General features: G+C 41.2%; 1 protein-coding gene across 1 annotated transcript in view; it reads left to right on the top strand.

The window, feature by feature from the left end:
* The window catches only part of ATP10A (ATPase phospholipid transporting 10A (putative)), a 144,477-nt gene that overhangs the window by 83,407 nt on the left and 44,304 nt on the right, over positions 1-16,766 (top strand). Inside the window, exon 3 of the mRNA XM_069465822.1 lies at positions 16,476-16,561. Coding sequence (XP_069321923.1) covers positions 16,476-16,561 — 86 coding nt within the window. The remainder of the gene's footprint in view (positions 1-16,475; positions 16,562-16,766) is intronic.

The following is a 16,766-nucleotide window of genomic DNA, read 5'->3' as shown; positions in this document are numbered from 1 at the left end:
GTCCGTGCCATGGTGCTCAGCTCAGCGAATGCAGTACCCCCATGCTGCCAGTGCTCCCCGTAGACCCTCCCCCTCAGACTGCAGGGCTGCTTTAAAGTCTAGGCTTACAGGGGAAAACCACATAGAAGAAGCAAGTCTTAATTCATGTTTAATGTTGCTCCTGCCTCCTCACACGTGTTCAGCAGGCAAATTGCAGGGGAGGTTTAATAGCACAAAATGCATTTCCTTACCTTTCCCTATAGTCCTGTTTTCCCAACAGCACAAATTTCTGTTGTAGCCAGAATCACCCTCTGCCATTAGCAGGCTAGAGCTGTTAGCTCTTGGCACTCTTAAATCTGAAGGTGGAACCTGTACTATTGCTAGTATGATAGGCTAAGCAATAACCCGTGTGTTTCAGGTGATGGGAAGGATGGTTGAAAGTTGTTAGAAAGGGAATGTCTTGGTTCATTCCTGCTGCTACAATGATATAACCGTACACTGGGTAATTTATAAATAACACAGGTTTATTTCTGACAGTTCTGGAAGCTGGGTATACAAGATCCAGGTGCCAGGAGATCCGGTGCTTGGTGAGAGCCCACTCCCTGGTCTACAGCCATCTTCTTGCTGTGTCCTGACATGGCAGAGAAAGAGAGGGAGAGCTCTCCTGGGTCTCTTCTTATAAGGGCACTAATCCCATTCATGAGGGCTCCACCCTCATGGCCTAATCACCTCCTGCAGGTCCCACCTCCTAATCCCTTCACCTTGGGGGTTAGGATTTAACATGTACATTTTGGGGCACACAGGACTTCATCTATAGTAGGGAACATGCTCAGGCCTGGAAACCCATGCTGAATCACAGACTTCAGGCCGAAAAACTGTTTTCCTGTCATTGCTTGTCTTCATAGGTCTTTGCTCCAGAGTCGAGTCAGGGGAGCAGCAGCATCAGCCTCACCTGGAGGCTGGAGAAATGCAGAATCCCAGGCCCCTCCCAGACCCACTGAGGCAGGATCTGCATTTTGATGAGATCCTGGGGGATTCGCATGCCCCTTCCAGTCTGACAAGCCCTGCATTGCCTGGGTCCATCTGGACATAAATAGGTGTGTTTTCCTGTAATTGATCTCCTGTTTTCTGAGGCAAGCTTCTGTGTTCTTGTTGCTCCATTGATATTTTCATGAATTACTAATTAAGACACTTCTTTTTTAAAAAGTCATACACATAGATTATCTTCCACAAAAGATGTGCTTTTGAAAAGCTCTGGATAAAATAAAATTGAACAGTATTCTCCGGTAGATAAAATGTTAGAGATGCTTTATTTGCATTGCTTATTGATTGATCCACGTGGGAGGAGCTTATAGCTGGCTGGTTTTGAGCTATAGCATAGTTAGTTATTAGCAGCACTTACTTGTACTGAGCCTCCTGGGGTGAATTCTTTGACGGTGAGTGCTGAAGAATCAGCACATTGCTGTGTCCTGGTCATTGTTAACCTGCAGTCTGCGTTCCCTCTAGCTCTCCCAAGTACTGACCGGGGACAGACACTCCCAGAAATGATGTTTAATCTGGGCACTGTATGGTCCACTCAAATTTAACCACCACGTGCATGGAAGCTGGGGAGCTTCAGTTGGGGAGCACTGTGCTGGACAGGAGGCTGGAGAGCCGGTCACCAGGAGAGTTGGATCTGGGATGCAGTGGGAGAGCCCGGCCATCTGCTGGCATCGGGGATCAGTCAGACTCACCGGTCACTCATAATCAACACACAAAAAAATGAGCAGATGTTAAATTAAAGATCTAGAATTAAAAGGATGCCCAATCCGAGTGGAAATGATTTACTTTGAGAATTCCATAGGCAAGCAATTCAGGCTTATGAAAGTAACACCCCTGCCTCTCAGCACGTTAATTTTTCTCAATAATGAACTGAAAGTAAGTAGAGGAGCAATTATTTCCTTACAAAAATAAACCTCTCTTTCCCTAAGATAAAAATAGCCTCAGGTAAGTCAGATGACAGGGTAGTTCCTTAAGAACAAGCAATTTATGAAGTGATTGTTCGTAGCTGCTCAGTAAGAACTGTTTGAAAAATCAAAAGCTTGGGAAAATTATTGGGCCACTAGGAAAACAACATAGTTGATTATCGGTTGCTGCCCTCCTATTTTTTTAACAGCTTTATTGAAGTCTGATTGACATATAATAAACTGCACATATTGAAAGTGTGTAATTTGATGAGCTTTGACATATATATACATCAGAGAAACGAGCACCACAATCAAGCTAGTGAGTGTGTCCACCCCTAAAAGTTTGTGATCCCTCTCTCTTGTCCCCTCCAGAGCCCCTAACAACCATTGATCTTTCAGTCACTATAGATTAGCTCACATTTTCTAGAGATTTAAATATATAGAATCATTCAATATTTCCTTTTTTTGATCTGGCGTTTTTCTCTCAGTACAAATATTTTGAGATTCTTCCAAGTTGTGTGTATGCATAGTTTGTTTCTTTTTATTGCTAGTAGTATTCAGTTGTAGACATAACTCAATGGTATACCTTGTTGATACATTCATCTGCTGTTAGACATTTGGGTTGTTTACAGTTTGGGGTTGTGATAAAGTGCTGTAAAAATTCATATGTAAGTCTTTGTAGGGACATCAGCTTTCATTCTCTTAGACAAATAAACTATCCAGTGGTGGAATGGCTAAATCACATGGCAGGTATACGTTTAACTTTCTAAGAAACTGTCGAACTACTCTCCAAATTGGCTGTACCATTTTGCATTCACACCAGCAGGGTATGAGAGTTCCACTTCCTCCACATTTTCAACACTTGGTGTGGTGAGTGGTAAGCCAGTATTTTTATTTTAATTGTGGTAAAATATATATGACATAAAATTTTCCATTTTACTATTTTTAAGTGTACAATTCAGTGGCATTAAATTTCATTCACAATGTTGTGCAGCCATCAGGACTGTTAATTTCCAAAACTTCTTGTCACCCTAAACAGAAACTGTCACCATTAACCAGTAACTCTCCATCTCCCACATCCTCCAGCCTGGAGAACAGAACATCTCTGTTCTCTCTCCATGAATTTGTCTAATCTGTATGCTTTATGTAAATGGAATAATACAACATTTGTTCCTTTGTGTCTGGCTTATTTCTCTTAGCATAATGTTTTCAAGTTTAATACATGATGTAGCATTATCAGAATTTTATTTCTTTTTATGGCTGAATAATATATTCCATTGCATGGATATGTGACATTTTGTTTATCCATTCATCTGCGTTTGTTTTGTTTTGTTTTAGTTTAAAGGTCTCAGTTGGCTTTATGCATGATTATAGAATCAAGCAACACTTCATTCCATAACATAGAATAAGTGCTCCAATGAGCTGAGCGCAAGAGTTTGCCTTTATAGACAGAGAAGGGCTGAAGAAAGCAGAAACAAAGTACAAAGAGTGCATTAGTCACTTTTAGACAGAACAATAGAAAAATAACTGATGAGTTGCCATCAGGTTACTTCAGGCCAGCTTCTTGTGTAAGGATTAGAGCGGGCTAGGGAGGGAGACTTCATTATCATGCCAATGGAAGATTTTATACTGGCCTATTTGGAAAATTCGCTGCTATATCTTTTTCCTGGTTTCCCTGGAAGGTCAGACAACAACTTAACGGTTGGTGGAACCTGGACATGGGTAAGTCCATTTTGATTTTTAGTCTGGTCTGTTGGGGCAGGTGCAGAAATATAATTCCAAAACAAAGGCCTCCTGTAATTTTTACTGGACAGTTTCACACTTTTGATGCCCGTTTAGGGCATCAGCTCTACTCTCAGCGACCATCATTTTGCGTTACTGGTTCCAGTATGCCATTTATAGGTTACCGTGTCCTCCTCATTATCCTGCATTTCTCTGAGTTTTTGTTGTTCCAGCCAGGGAGAGGCCATTTGACATTCAACAGGTGGCTGTATGGAAACACTAAAAACGTTTTGTGACTAGCAGGAGGACAGTACAAAGGATTTGGAGTATGCTGCTTAGTCGGGGCCTCCATGAACCAAGCCAACTAAAATCACATAGCCAGATGAGGAATTCATCCATTTTAACCAAGTAGTTCGCTCTGTAATACCCAATGTATTTATCTGTGCTCAGCAAGAGTTGTCATCAGCTGCAGATTCCTCTCTGTTTAGTTAGTAGGTAATCTAGCATCCCCTGAGTGGGTTAAATTAAAGCAGGGAGTACAACTTATCTGCAGAAGTTACTGATGGTAGAATTCTAACTACAGCATTATCCTGCCAAGTGAAAGAGGTAGGCATAAGTAAGGAAACATTAAAAAGATTGAGAGTCTTATTATGATAGTCTTTTTCCGACGGTCTTGGGAAAAGCTGTCCACAGCATTAAGTTGGCAACTTCTCACCCTGGTTTGCAATTTGAATGTCTCTGGTTATGGCATCAGGTGTTTTGGTGAACTCTGTATGTTGCCCACCTATCAGGCAGGAGACTTGTCCTTTGAAATTTATATTAAATTGTCCAGATTTGGCCTATAGGGCATCAGTAACTGAGCAGATCTTGTTCTTCATTGAAAGCTGTAGCCAGATATTGGAGAAAACTAGAAAAATTCGGAATCCAGTCCAGTCTGCAGGTGTATAGAGTCACCCTTATTTTTACCAAAGGAGATCACAATAATAATATGCCCGATCACTTACATAAGTACAGCAAGATTAACCACACAAACTACTTTTAATATGCTTTGCTGGAAATTTTGACAAGGAATCTCAAATTAGACATTTTCCCCCAAAAATGGTCAGCTAATATAATTTTTATTTACTATAGGTGGGTATTTTATCACGTCTGATTTAATTTATTTTAAATTGTTGAAATTTTAGTTTTTCAGTAAACTTTAAGCAAGTACAATTTTAAAAGAACTATCAAGTATATTTCTAACTTATTTTTTTACTATATGGAAAAATTTTTTTAATCTTTTTAATCTCAGCAGGTTACATATATTGCCTTTGCCCCACCTGACTCGGAGCTTTCAAGCGTGTCCATCCCCAGACGATGTGCACCGCACACATTAGGTGTTTATATATCCCTTGCCTCCTCCCTCCTCCCATCTGCCCTACCGACACCCGATGAATGTTATTACTATATGTGCACTTAAGTGTTCATCAGTTAATGCCAATTTGATGGTGAGTACATGTGTGCAGATTTTTTTTATAGAATGTCTTTTGTTCCTTTGGGTAGATGCCCAGTAATGGGATTGCTGGATCAAATGGTAGTTCTACCTGTAGCTCTTTGAGGTATCTCCATATTACTTTCCACAGAGGTTGTACCAGTTGCAGTCCCACCAGCAGTGTATGAGTATTCCTATATCCCCACATCCACACCAACATTTATGGTTTTGGGACTTTTTGGTAAATGCCATTCTCACTGGAGTCAAGTGATATCTCATTGTGGTTTTGATTTGCATTTCCCTGATGATTAGAGATGTTGAACATTTTTTCATATGTTTGTTGACCATTAGTCTGTCTCCTTTTGCAACGTTTCTGTTCATGTCCTTTGCCCACTTTTTAATGGGGTTGTTTGATTTTTTCTTGCTGATTTTCCTGAATTATATATAGATTCTAGTTATCAGCCCTTTATTGGATATGTAGCATGTGAATATTTTCTCCTATTTTGTAGGTTGTTTGCTCTTGTGATAATTTCCTTGACTGTGTAGAAACTTTTTAATTTGATCCAGCCCCATTTATTTATTTTTGTTGTTTCTGTGATTGCCTTTGGGGTCTTCTTCGTAAATTCTTTCCCTAGGCCAATGTCTATAAGAGTTTTTTCAACATTTTCTTCTAGAATTCTTATAGTTTCATGCCTTAGGTTTAAGTCTGTTATCCACTGTGAGTTGATTTTTCTGTGTCTTCTTTGTCTTATTAGATGTAACTTTCTGTTTTGTTATTTTAGAGGTTACTTCAGAATTTATAGGATACATCTTTAATTTATCATGATCTATCCTTTAAGTGATATTATTCTACTTCACATATACTGACAGAACCTTGCAATGGTATACTTCCATTTCTCTCCTTCCAGACTGTGCACTGTCATCCTCATATATATATATATATATATATATAAAATAAACAAATATGTTCTTATTATGTTTTGTTCATATATTAAAAAGATTTATATGATAAGAAAAAAATCTTACATACTTACTCATATAGTTACCTTTTCCTGTGCTCTTGTTTCTTCTGAATAGATCCATATTCCATATTCCCAAATGATATTTGCCTTTTGCTCAAAAGGTTTTCTTTAACATTTCTTCTAGCGTGGACCTGCAGGTGATGAATTTTTTTCAGCTTTTGTATATGTGAAAACATCTTTATTTTGCCCCCCTCACTTTTTTTGTTTGTTTTGAAAGATTATCTTTACTGAGTATTTTCTATTTCAGTGCTTTGAAGAGGTTGCTCAGCTGTGTTCTTGCTTGCATTCTTTGCCATGAAAAACCTGGTGTTTCCTTATTTTGTTCCTTTATAAATAACACAGCTGCTCTCAAGATATCTTGTTGTTGTTGCTGGTTTTGAGTTACTTGATCACCGTATGCCTTCCAATTTTCTTCATAATTTTTGGACTTGGGATTCTTGTATCTATGGGTTTACAGTTTTCATTAAATTTAGAAACTTCTTAGCCATTATTTATTCAAATATTTTTTCATGCCCTTCCCCTTCTTTGGGGACTCAAATACTCAAACACTAGGCTTCTTGAAATTGTCCCATAACTCAGCAGTGCCCCCCTCCTTTTTGATTCATTTTCCCTTTGTATATCAGTTTGTATAGTTTCTGTTACTATTTTTCAAGTTCACTAAGCTTTTTATTTGTAATTTCTGATCAGCTGTTGATCTCATCTAGTTTATTTTTTATCTCAGACATTGTAGTTTTCATCTCTAGAAGTTCAATTTGGGTGACTTTTATACCTTCCATGTCTCTACCTAAGATTTTGATAATAGGAAATCCAGTTATAATTACTTTTTCAATATCCTTTCCTATTAATTCTAAGATCTGTGTGTCTTCTGGGTCAGTTTAAACTAGTTTACCTATTCTCCTTATTATGGGTCTTGTTTTCCTGCTTCTTTGCATGCCTGGTAATTTTTGATAGGATGCCAGATATTTGGATTTAACTATACTTGTAAGTATTTTTAAGTTTTGCCCTGGACTGCAGTGAAGTTACTGGAAACAGTTGATTTGTGAGGTGGGTCCAAAGCAGTGAGTGCTCATCTACAGCTAATTATTCTCCACTCCTGAGTCAAGACCTTCCTGAGATCTCTACCAGTGTCCTTGAATGATGAGTTTTTCCAGTGTGGCTGGTGGAAACAGCCACTGTCCCAGATGTGTGTGACTCCAGGACACAGCTCCCTCCTTTTGGATGGTCCTTTCCCAACTTCAGGAGTTCCGCACGTGCATGGGCCTCCTAAGTAGCTAGGACTACAGGCATGCACCACCACTCCTTAAATTTTTTGTAGATACAGGATCATGCTATGTTGCCCAGGTTGATCTCACAGGCACGTGGGCTCAAGTGATCCTCCCACCTTGGCCTCACAAAGTGCTGGGTACAGATATGAGCCACCGTGCCTGGCCCACGAATGGGATTCTTAATAATTTTCTTCTTATTGTTAATTTTGGTTTAATTTAATTCTATATGAATTACATTTTTTGAAATTGGTTGGTATTTGTTTTATGGCACAGAATATGATCAATATTTGTTAGTGTTGTATGTGTACTTGAAAAGACTGTGTATTCTACAGTTGTTGAGTTGCAATGTCTTATATATGTCCATTAGGTTAAGCTTGTTAATAATGCTATTTAAATTTTATATTTCTTTCCAATTTTTTGACTGTTTTATCAAATACTGAGGAAGGGGTGTTAACACTTCCCACTAAGTTTGTGGATTTGTTTGTGTCTTCTTTGTTTCTGTCAACTTTTGTAATCTGTAATTTGAATTTATGATATTAGGATCCTATAAGTTTTGAATTATTTTGTCTAATGAACTTTCTGTCATTTCCAATTGACCCTTTTTATATATAGAAATGTTTTTTGATTCAAAATTACCTTGGCTAATACTATGCAGTCACACTAGTTTTGTTTTTGTTTAGTCTTTGCCAGATGTATCCTTTTCAGCCTTTCACATTATTTTCTAGTATCTGTAGGATTTAGGTTTTATTTCTTGTAAAGAGCATATTGTTGAGTTTTAAATTCAGTCTGGAAGTTTTTGTGTTTTCCTTAAAATATTTGTCTGATTTGCTTTTAAATTTGTTGCTGGTATATTTGAATTTGAAGCATTCATCTTTTATTTTTATTTGACCTGACTAATTGGTTTTCCTTTTTTTCTCCATTTTTGGCTTTAGATTAATTAAGAGTTTTACTGTTCTTTCTCAAGTTGGTTTGGAAGTTATATGTTCCTTTGCTGTTAATATTATTTTAATGGTTACACTAGAGATTACAGCTTGTTTCATTGACTTATCTATATTTAATATGAATTGATTTTTATTCTCTTCCTGGACAAGGGTCTTTTTTTCTTTGACAAAAACGTCTTTTTATTCTCTCCCAGCTTATATACTGTAGTATGTTGTAATTATATCAATTTTAAAAATCTCTTAAGATATTACTATTATTTATTATATTAAACATGAGTTTATATTTGCCCTCATATTTACCATTTTGTTGACTTTCGTTTCTGCGTCTTAGCTCTTTCATCAGTGCCAATTTTCCTTCTCTTTTAAGACTATCATTTAATATTTTCTTTAGCTCTGATGTGCCAGTAACACATTTTCTCAATTTCCTTCTAAGAGTTTATCGTTTTGGTTTTGTTCATTTTAGTATCATTGTATTGTTTTAGTGCCTTGGTATAATCTTTATTTACCCTATTTAAGATTCTTGGACTTGTGATTTGGTGCTTTTTAATCAGATTTACTAAGTGCTCAGCTATTATTTCTTCAAATATTGCTCCTGCATCATTCTTTCTCTCCTTTTCTGCTGGGGCTCCAGTTCCATATATGTTAGACTTCCTCTGTCTTCTATGTCTCTTGCCCTCTCTTCTGGACTTCCCATCCTTTAGTCTTCACGTGCTTTATTAAAAATAATTTTTATGATGTTTCTTGGAGTTTACTAATTTTCTCATCATGATTGCTGAATCCGTGCATAAAACCATTCATTGAGCTTTTAATTGAAAATTTGGGGTAGCTGTAATTTTTTTTATAAATCTATTCGGTCACATTTTATAGTTTCTAGCTCTTCCAAAATTTCAGTCTCATCTTAAGCTTCATGATCATAACAAACATAGTAATTTTAAAGCCGCTATGGGCCTGTTTCTATTCTTATTTTGTTGTTTCTTATTACGTGATGCCTTATCTCCTGTTATGCCTGGTTCTGCCCTACCAACACTTTGGCTTTAGCCCAATGAGGCCCATTTCTAATTTTTGACCTCCAGAACTGTAAGATAACAAATTCATGCTGTTTTAAGCTACCATGTCTGTAGCAATTTGCTCCAGCAGCACTAGGGAACATATGGGTCCTAAGCTCCAACTTTCGTCTCACCAGTTCTACTCAATTTCTCAACTGCCTCCATCAGAATTTGTAGACTCCACTAAGGGAAAAGAGCCTCCAAAGACCAGTCTCAACTCTCAAGATATTTGTCTTTTTAGGTCTTGGATTGATTATTCACTTTCTTCTTAAATCTCTGATATTTCCAGGCAGGTGTTTTTGATATTCTATCCAGTGTCTCTATTTATCTGCTGCTAGATGTTTGGTCCAAATTGCCTAGTCCTTCAGTGCTGGACTGCTTTTCTTTTGAACCTGATGACTGAGCTAGTTTGGTTGTGCTTTAGAATTTCCCATTCCTACTGCCATTTTAATCTTGGAGTCATTCCCTACGTTAGCACAAGAGCTCCTTAGCTGATCTCCTCTTTGTTTATATATCTTCCATCTCTATTTACTTCTAAGACCAACACTGTGGCTTTCTTCTGCATGGCTACCAATGGCCCTATAGATGGGGCTCTACCCGTAGGGTCTACTCTACTATAAACCCACCTGAGGCTGCAGTCCCAGGGAGAGAGCACCTTCTCTCCAGCAAGGCTGTCTGCTCAGTGATCTCTGAAGGGTAACAGGTTCACACCCTGCAGTGTCACCTTTGCTTACACTATTACCCCACCTGTGGTGGTGGTAGAGGCACAAAGTGGCCTATGGCTGTGAAGCAGACAGGCTGACCTGTCTCCCGGTGTGTGGATTAGCTCAGCAGCATGGCTCCAGATGTGTGTCACACGATGGCACCCTGTTGGACTAAGTACAGATACGTTTAGAGGGCTATTTAAAGCACAGCCCTCATTTAGGTTTTGAAGTTGGTGTTCTGTGAAACAATTCTGATTCCGTACTGTCTGAATGCACACCCAGTTCTTAGATACTCTTAGACACATTTGATGAAGGAAAAAGCCGGGCTCTGCTGACAGCCACAGCCCACTAAGGCATCATGAAGCATTTATGGCTAGGAGGGAAAGAAAGGGTTTTGATTTCGAGAATTCAGACTCAAACCCAGCACCGCGAGCCTTTGAATTTTGCCATCATTTAAACGGAAGGAAGCTTGGAGGTTTTTTGACTGTGAAGCAGCAAGGAGGCAAGGGAACAAAGGATGAAAATGCAGGGCCAGCTCCACATTCTTGAGTCAGATTTAATGAGGGGAAAGCTGCTTCCTACTCGCCAGCAAAGAGAAGAAAGAAGGCAGCAACAGACACCCCTTGATCGGTTTCTCCGAGAGCCATCAAAGGCCTTGAGCTTCCTGGCACGGTGTGAAGTCGCTCCTGAGGAAGGAGGCGCTGATGTCTATCCCAGTCATCCCTGTCAGCTGGGTTAACCAGGAGACACAGGGGACATCAGGAAGCACGAGGCCCTCATAGAATCTGTCGCCTCCAGTATCGTGTGCAGTCCAGAGCTTTGTCGTGGGCTGCTGTGCCAGACTGCTCACGCACTCCTGCACTTAGGGCACCTTAAATAACAGTCACAGCCATTGCTATTGCAGCTTAAATTGCTATTTGAATGGGTTTCATGATCATTTCTATTCAGTATTTGTTTTGGGGCATAAACTTTTCCTGTAACACTGAATCTGTGTAACTCTTTGGATAAATGATTACTTTAAAAGGCCCCTTATATTGATATGTTTGATGTTTCCTGCCACCAGCATGATTTCATTTGGGTATTTATTTATTTAATAAATAACTGATTGTGCTTGCTACGTGCCTGGGACTCTGTAGTGGACAAGACAGACTTCTTTGCTGTTTCAGGTTAGCAAATTGGAAATGTTGATTTGGCAATACAATCTTTGAGTAAGTAAATTCATTCAGTATTGGGCATCTTCCCTCCTTTGAATTCCCATGAGTCTGACAGGCACATAGCGAATACAAATATTAATTAGGATTAAAAGTACAAGACAAAAGAGTTGAGGCAATTATTCCATTAATTTGGGCTAAAATGCTTTGCCTAAATTAATTCAGGTATTCTTCATACATTGCCAATAAATACAGAACTCAACTAGAGGCTGTGAAGGAATCATTTTATTACATGTTGCTACCAAGTGAAATGTGCTTGCACTTATAAAAGAGAGGCCATGGTCTCTACAACTGTGGAGAAGCCCTACCAGCCCCTCTTGCCAGTCCTGCCTTCTCCAGCAGGGCACCAGCCTGCACGCTGATAGTGCAGCAAGCAGGAGGTCTAGGCCCCTAGGAGCCCAGCACCAAGTTCTGGAATGATTTGGAAGCTTATAGTATACAAGATCCCTCTGAAATAAGCATTTATCACCCTTCAACCGTGTGTGCACCAGGCTCTGTGCTGGTCTCCAGGGCACAGTGTGCCTGTCCTCAGGGAGCCGTGGTCTAGTGAGGGAGGCAGGGGACCCAGCTCCAGTCACACCCGGAAGCACGAGGTTTGATGTCTGCATGGGGGCTGTGCAAGCTTGGAGCAGTGCACCTGCCTGCCCTACCTAGGGGACCGTCAGAAAGTCTCCCCCAGAAAAGATGGCATCCTGAAACCCAAGGGCAGTTAGCTGATGCAGTGGGATGGGAGGGTAAAGGAGGATGTGCAGAAAGGTCTGGGCATCAGCAGGGCACCCATTATGGCAGGCATGGGTGCTGGGAGGGGCAGCAGCCAAGGGGGTCTGTCCTGGGCAGAGCCTCACTGCTGCGGCTTTCATCCTGCAGGGAAGCAGCCGTCACCGAGGCTTTGTTAAGGAGAATACCTCTGTGGTCAGACTGGCCTTTGGTGTCACTGTGATCACTCAGCGCCAGGGACAGGCCTACAGCAGGCAGGCAGTTAAAAGTATTGCATTTGTCCACTGAGAGGCCTTGAGGCCCATGTCTGGAGGTGATGTTAAGGCTGGAGGTGGACAGGGTAGGGGGACTTTGACTTCCTTGTGACCTGGGAGTATCATGATGGGACACAAAGGGCATTTTCAGGACAACATCCAGATGCAGAGGACAGAGGAGCATGTGTGTGTTCTGTGTCTTCTTGCTGGTGCAGGTGCTATGCGTTCTCTACCGTGCTCCTCTCTGCCCCCGTCGTCCAGAGACCTGGACACAAGGCTTCATGCTGAAGTTTCCCCTGGAGAGTACAGGCAGGGTCCCTGCTGGCAGCGTACCTGGCAGATGCCCAGGTGTGCACCTGTGGCGCATGCTCACCCCATCAGCTGAAGCAGTGTAAAATGCTTTATTGCATTTCTTTTATGATAGAAAACGTTGTAGCCTCCTCTGTCATGAGCTGTAAATGTTCTTTCAGACGTTACTGCTTCTGTTTCAAGATGGAGGAAATGTGCTTTTGCTTTTATTTTGAATTCTTCGTGGAAATCCATTTAATGCAAATGTGAAAAACAAGGTTGGTAACGGAAGCTTCCCTATGAATCAAGCCTTCACTCAACTAAGAGTCTGGGCTCTCCTGAATTAGACATGTGCCTCCCCCGTGTGGTTGAAGAGGGGGGCACAGCCCCTGCACAGATACCTGCTGTCCGGGAGGGGTGCCGGGCACCAGGAGGAAGCAGGAGAGTGTGTGGGGCGCTGGCAGCCCTGGAGGGAGGGAGGGAGCACACCCGCGGCTGCAGTTTCTAGCAGACAGGCCAGTTCAGGGGCAGGGCTGGAGGGATCGCTGCTGCATCACTGTCCCGCCTCTTTCTTTCCACCCTATAAGTCGAATCACTTTGTCCAAAGAAGCTTCGAAAATATTTGGAGGATAACAACAAAAACTACTGGCATTTTATTGCCAGTGAGGTGCTTATTTGAACTCGTGTGCTCTGCAGTGGGTGAGCCACATGTAGTCCAAGACGCTGGGGCCAAGCCTCAGAGGGTGGCAGCTTTGGCTCGAGGCCTGTATGTGTGAGCAGCACTCATAGGCAATGCTCTTTCTGCAGGAGGGAGCCCGTCATCACAAGCAGGGGGTGAATCGGAACCACCTCTGCATCCTACAGAACTGTGGCCTTGGAGGGCTACAGAGACCCCAGAGATCCAAGTCCAGATGCCTTCTCTTCACTTGCCAAAATGTCATATTTATTTATCAGAAGAACTAGGACTGAACTCCTGGTTTCCTGATTTTTTACTCCCTTTTTGGGTGAACTCTGCTAATTCCACAGGCATTGCTGAAGATGAAGAGAGGGTATCGACAGTCAGATAGGGGTATATTTAACTGAAGCATATTTTTGAAAACTTTCAAACATATTTTAAGTCTTTTAGAAATTTCTGTACAATCTCTTACATTCTGGCTTATTGGACATGGCATGATCTTTTCCTGTTAACACAAGACTGTCTCAAGTGAGGGTCAATGGCTGAGCTGATGTCTCAGAGGCTGAGGAGGTTTTGGTCAGTTACTCCAAGGCCACTGTGACCTTGGGCATATGACCCTGGGCAAGGTTCTTAAAGCTCCTAAATTGGAGGTAGTGCAAAAAACCACCTCTTAGCAGTGTTGTAAGAAAGTACGGCAGGTTAGCACAATGCCCAGCATTTAGCAACTATCAAAAACTCATCATTATGTTGACAATAACGACCACCAGCACAGTGGTTCCCTCAAGAATTAGTTACACAGGAGACTTTGTGCTTGTACTGAAAGCTCCCAGATTTCTGGGCTATGTTCTATGTGATGATTAAGTTGTTTCTTCTCAGTCACTTCTCAGCGTTTGTTTATATCTGCTTTAAAATTTTTTTTTATTGTGGTAAAATATACGTAACATAAAATTTATCATTTTAATCATTTTTAAGTGTGCAGTTCAGTGGCATTAAGTTCATTCACACTGTTGTACAACCTTCACCACCATCTGTCTCCAGAACTTTTTCCTTTTCCTAACCGTATATGTAATTTATTTAAAAGGTGAAGTTAGTGTGCTGAGAGCAGAAGGGTAGATCGGGGCCTCTACCTCTGTCCGTGCTCCAGGGGGGCAGGTTGACAAAAGTCTGGCTGAGGGATAACTAGGGCATGACCTTGGCCTTGAAGCTGGCTTGGAGTGAGGCAGGGGGGTCAATGGCTGGATGGAGCTATAAACAAATGTATTTCTTAAATGAGGAGTGCTGCTATATCGCCTATTGTTAGAAACTATCAGTGTCCACGGAATTGGCCTCATCTAAAAGCCGTGCTCTGGATGTGAACTGCTTTGTAAATGAGAAACTCAAAGACAGTCTCTGTATTCGTCTGCTAGGGCTGCCCTCACAAAGTACCACAGACTGGGCGGCTTAAACAAAAGTTTATTTTCTCACAGTTCTGGAAGCTGGAAGTTTGAGATTAAGGGGTTGGCAGGTTTGGTTTCTTCTGAGGCCTGTCCTTAGCTTGTAGACGGCCGTTCTCCCATGTCCTCACGTGGTCCTGCCCTCTATGTGTGTGTCTGTGTCCTGGTCTCCTCCCCCTATAAGGACGCCAGTCCTATTGGATCAGGGCCCACCCTAATGACCTCATTTTAACTTGGTCACCTCTTTAAAGACCCTATCTCCAAACAGGGGAACATTCTGAGTTCCTGGAGGTTAGGGCTTCTGCATATGAATTCTGGGGCTGGGGTGGGATACAATTCAGCAGCTAATAGTCTCTAAAGATCCCCCCAGTTCTAAAAGTCCTCCCCAATTCCAGAGGATGCCAGTGGGGCCAGGTGTCCCATGCCCTGGCACACTCCCTGTGCCCATCCCCCAAGGCTGGTAGAACATCACAAATGCAGCTCTAAAGTCCCAGAGACAGAATGTCCTACTGCTTCTGAGCCATGTACATTGCATTTTTCTTAGAGAGAAAGAATAATAAACAGAGACAGAATATTTTAAGTTCTACCCTCCTCGTCTGCCAAGAATAATCCTGGTATTCTCTGGAGCTCAGTCCCTTCATGGCCATCCTGTACTTTTGCATCTGCAAATGTCTGCCCGGGAAAGAGCCATCCCCAGGCTTCACGATAATCCACAAGGCTTTAAATAAACACAATACTCCTTAAACCATAGCCTTGCTCTGGAAATAGCGTGAGAGGCCATTTCAGTCCAAGGAAAAAGGGGACCGATGGCTAATTAAACTTCAAGAAGAGACTTTTAAAATAGCATTTCAATTTCAGTTATTGAATTGAGCTACAATTATCTAGTGAGTTCTCCTTTTCACGTGCGAGATACATTGGGAAACAGTAGGAAAAGAATTTTGACTGTTTACCTCCCTGGCTGTATTCTGTGCAAGGAAGTGTGTTGTGGAGTCATATTACCTGGGGTGGTGTCCACAGTGTTTATGCCATTTTGGTGATTTTTTGTAAAGATATGCTTGTGTGAGCAAAGACACTTTTAACTTTTTACCATGTTGTGACCCTTGATGGAGAAAATAGAAGGACAGGCCTGACCAGAGAGCTGATAAAAAAGAAATCCACTCATTGTACTGTTATTTACACTAAAGGCTTATTCTTTTTCTCTCCTTTCTTCCCCCTTCTCCCACTCCTGAGCTCTTCGTATGAGCCAGGTACGGTTGTATCTATCAATGGAAAAATTCTAAATTACAGACTTTTTTTGTGGTGAGCTGTCATTTTTTTTAATTGAGCATAATAATTTGTTGGCTCACACATTAGCTATTTAAATCTTTTTCATTAAAGATTCATGAAGAATTTGTAGTGTACGTTGAGGAAATAGTACCTTGGTGTAAGTTCCTGTTTTCTGGGTGGAATTTGCTTCTCTGAATCTATATAGAAAATTGGAAGGTGCTGGTCTGTCTCAAAAAACACATTCATTCCTTCATTGGTGGCTGCCTTTGCCATTATCTCATATTCTCGTTTTGCGGTAAAGCCATAGTCATTTCGCTCACTTACTAACCAGTTCTGGTCCACTTACTGTTATTCATTATAAAATGGTTAGTTATTTATTATAAGAATGAAAAAGCAGGAGTGCCTTGGCTTTCTGCAGAGATTCATAGGCAGAGTTCTTCTCCCATGCAATGTCTGAGACAGAAAAACAAGTGCCTTTTAGAACAGAACAGCTCGAGCCCAGATTTCTCTAACGTATGCGTGCTATTATTTTAGGTCTCCGAATTCAATCCCTTGACGTTCACCAGCGTAATCGAGTGTGAGAAGCCAAACAACGACCTGACTAGGTTTCGTGGTTGCATGTGAGTATCGTGTATCTTCCTGTGCTTGTCTCCCCGTTTGATAAACTGTATTTATGTGTGTACACACGCGCACACACACACACACACACACACACACATTTATAAAATATGTGTTTGATTTTCTTTGCCCCTAGCCCTTTGGGAACGTTGCCCAGCACCCGAGCCTTCTTGGCTGCTCACGGGACTAGCTTGTGTTATAAGATGC

Source organism: Eulemur rufifrons, chromosome 3 (assembly GCF_041146395.1).
Source record: "Eulemur rufifrons isolate Redbay chromosome 3, OSU_ERuf_1, whole genome shotgun sequence".
Lineage (NCBI taxonomy): Eukaryota > Metazoa > Chordata > Mammalia > Primates > Lemuridae > Eulemur > Eulemur rufifrons.
The sequence above is the reverse complement of the archived record's forward strand: the minus strand, read 5'-3'. Positions and strand labels throughout refer to the sequence as shown.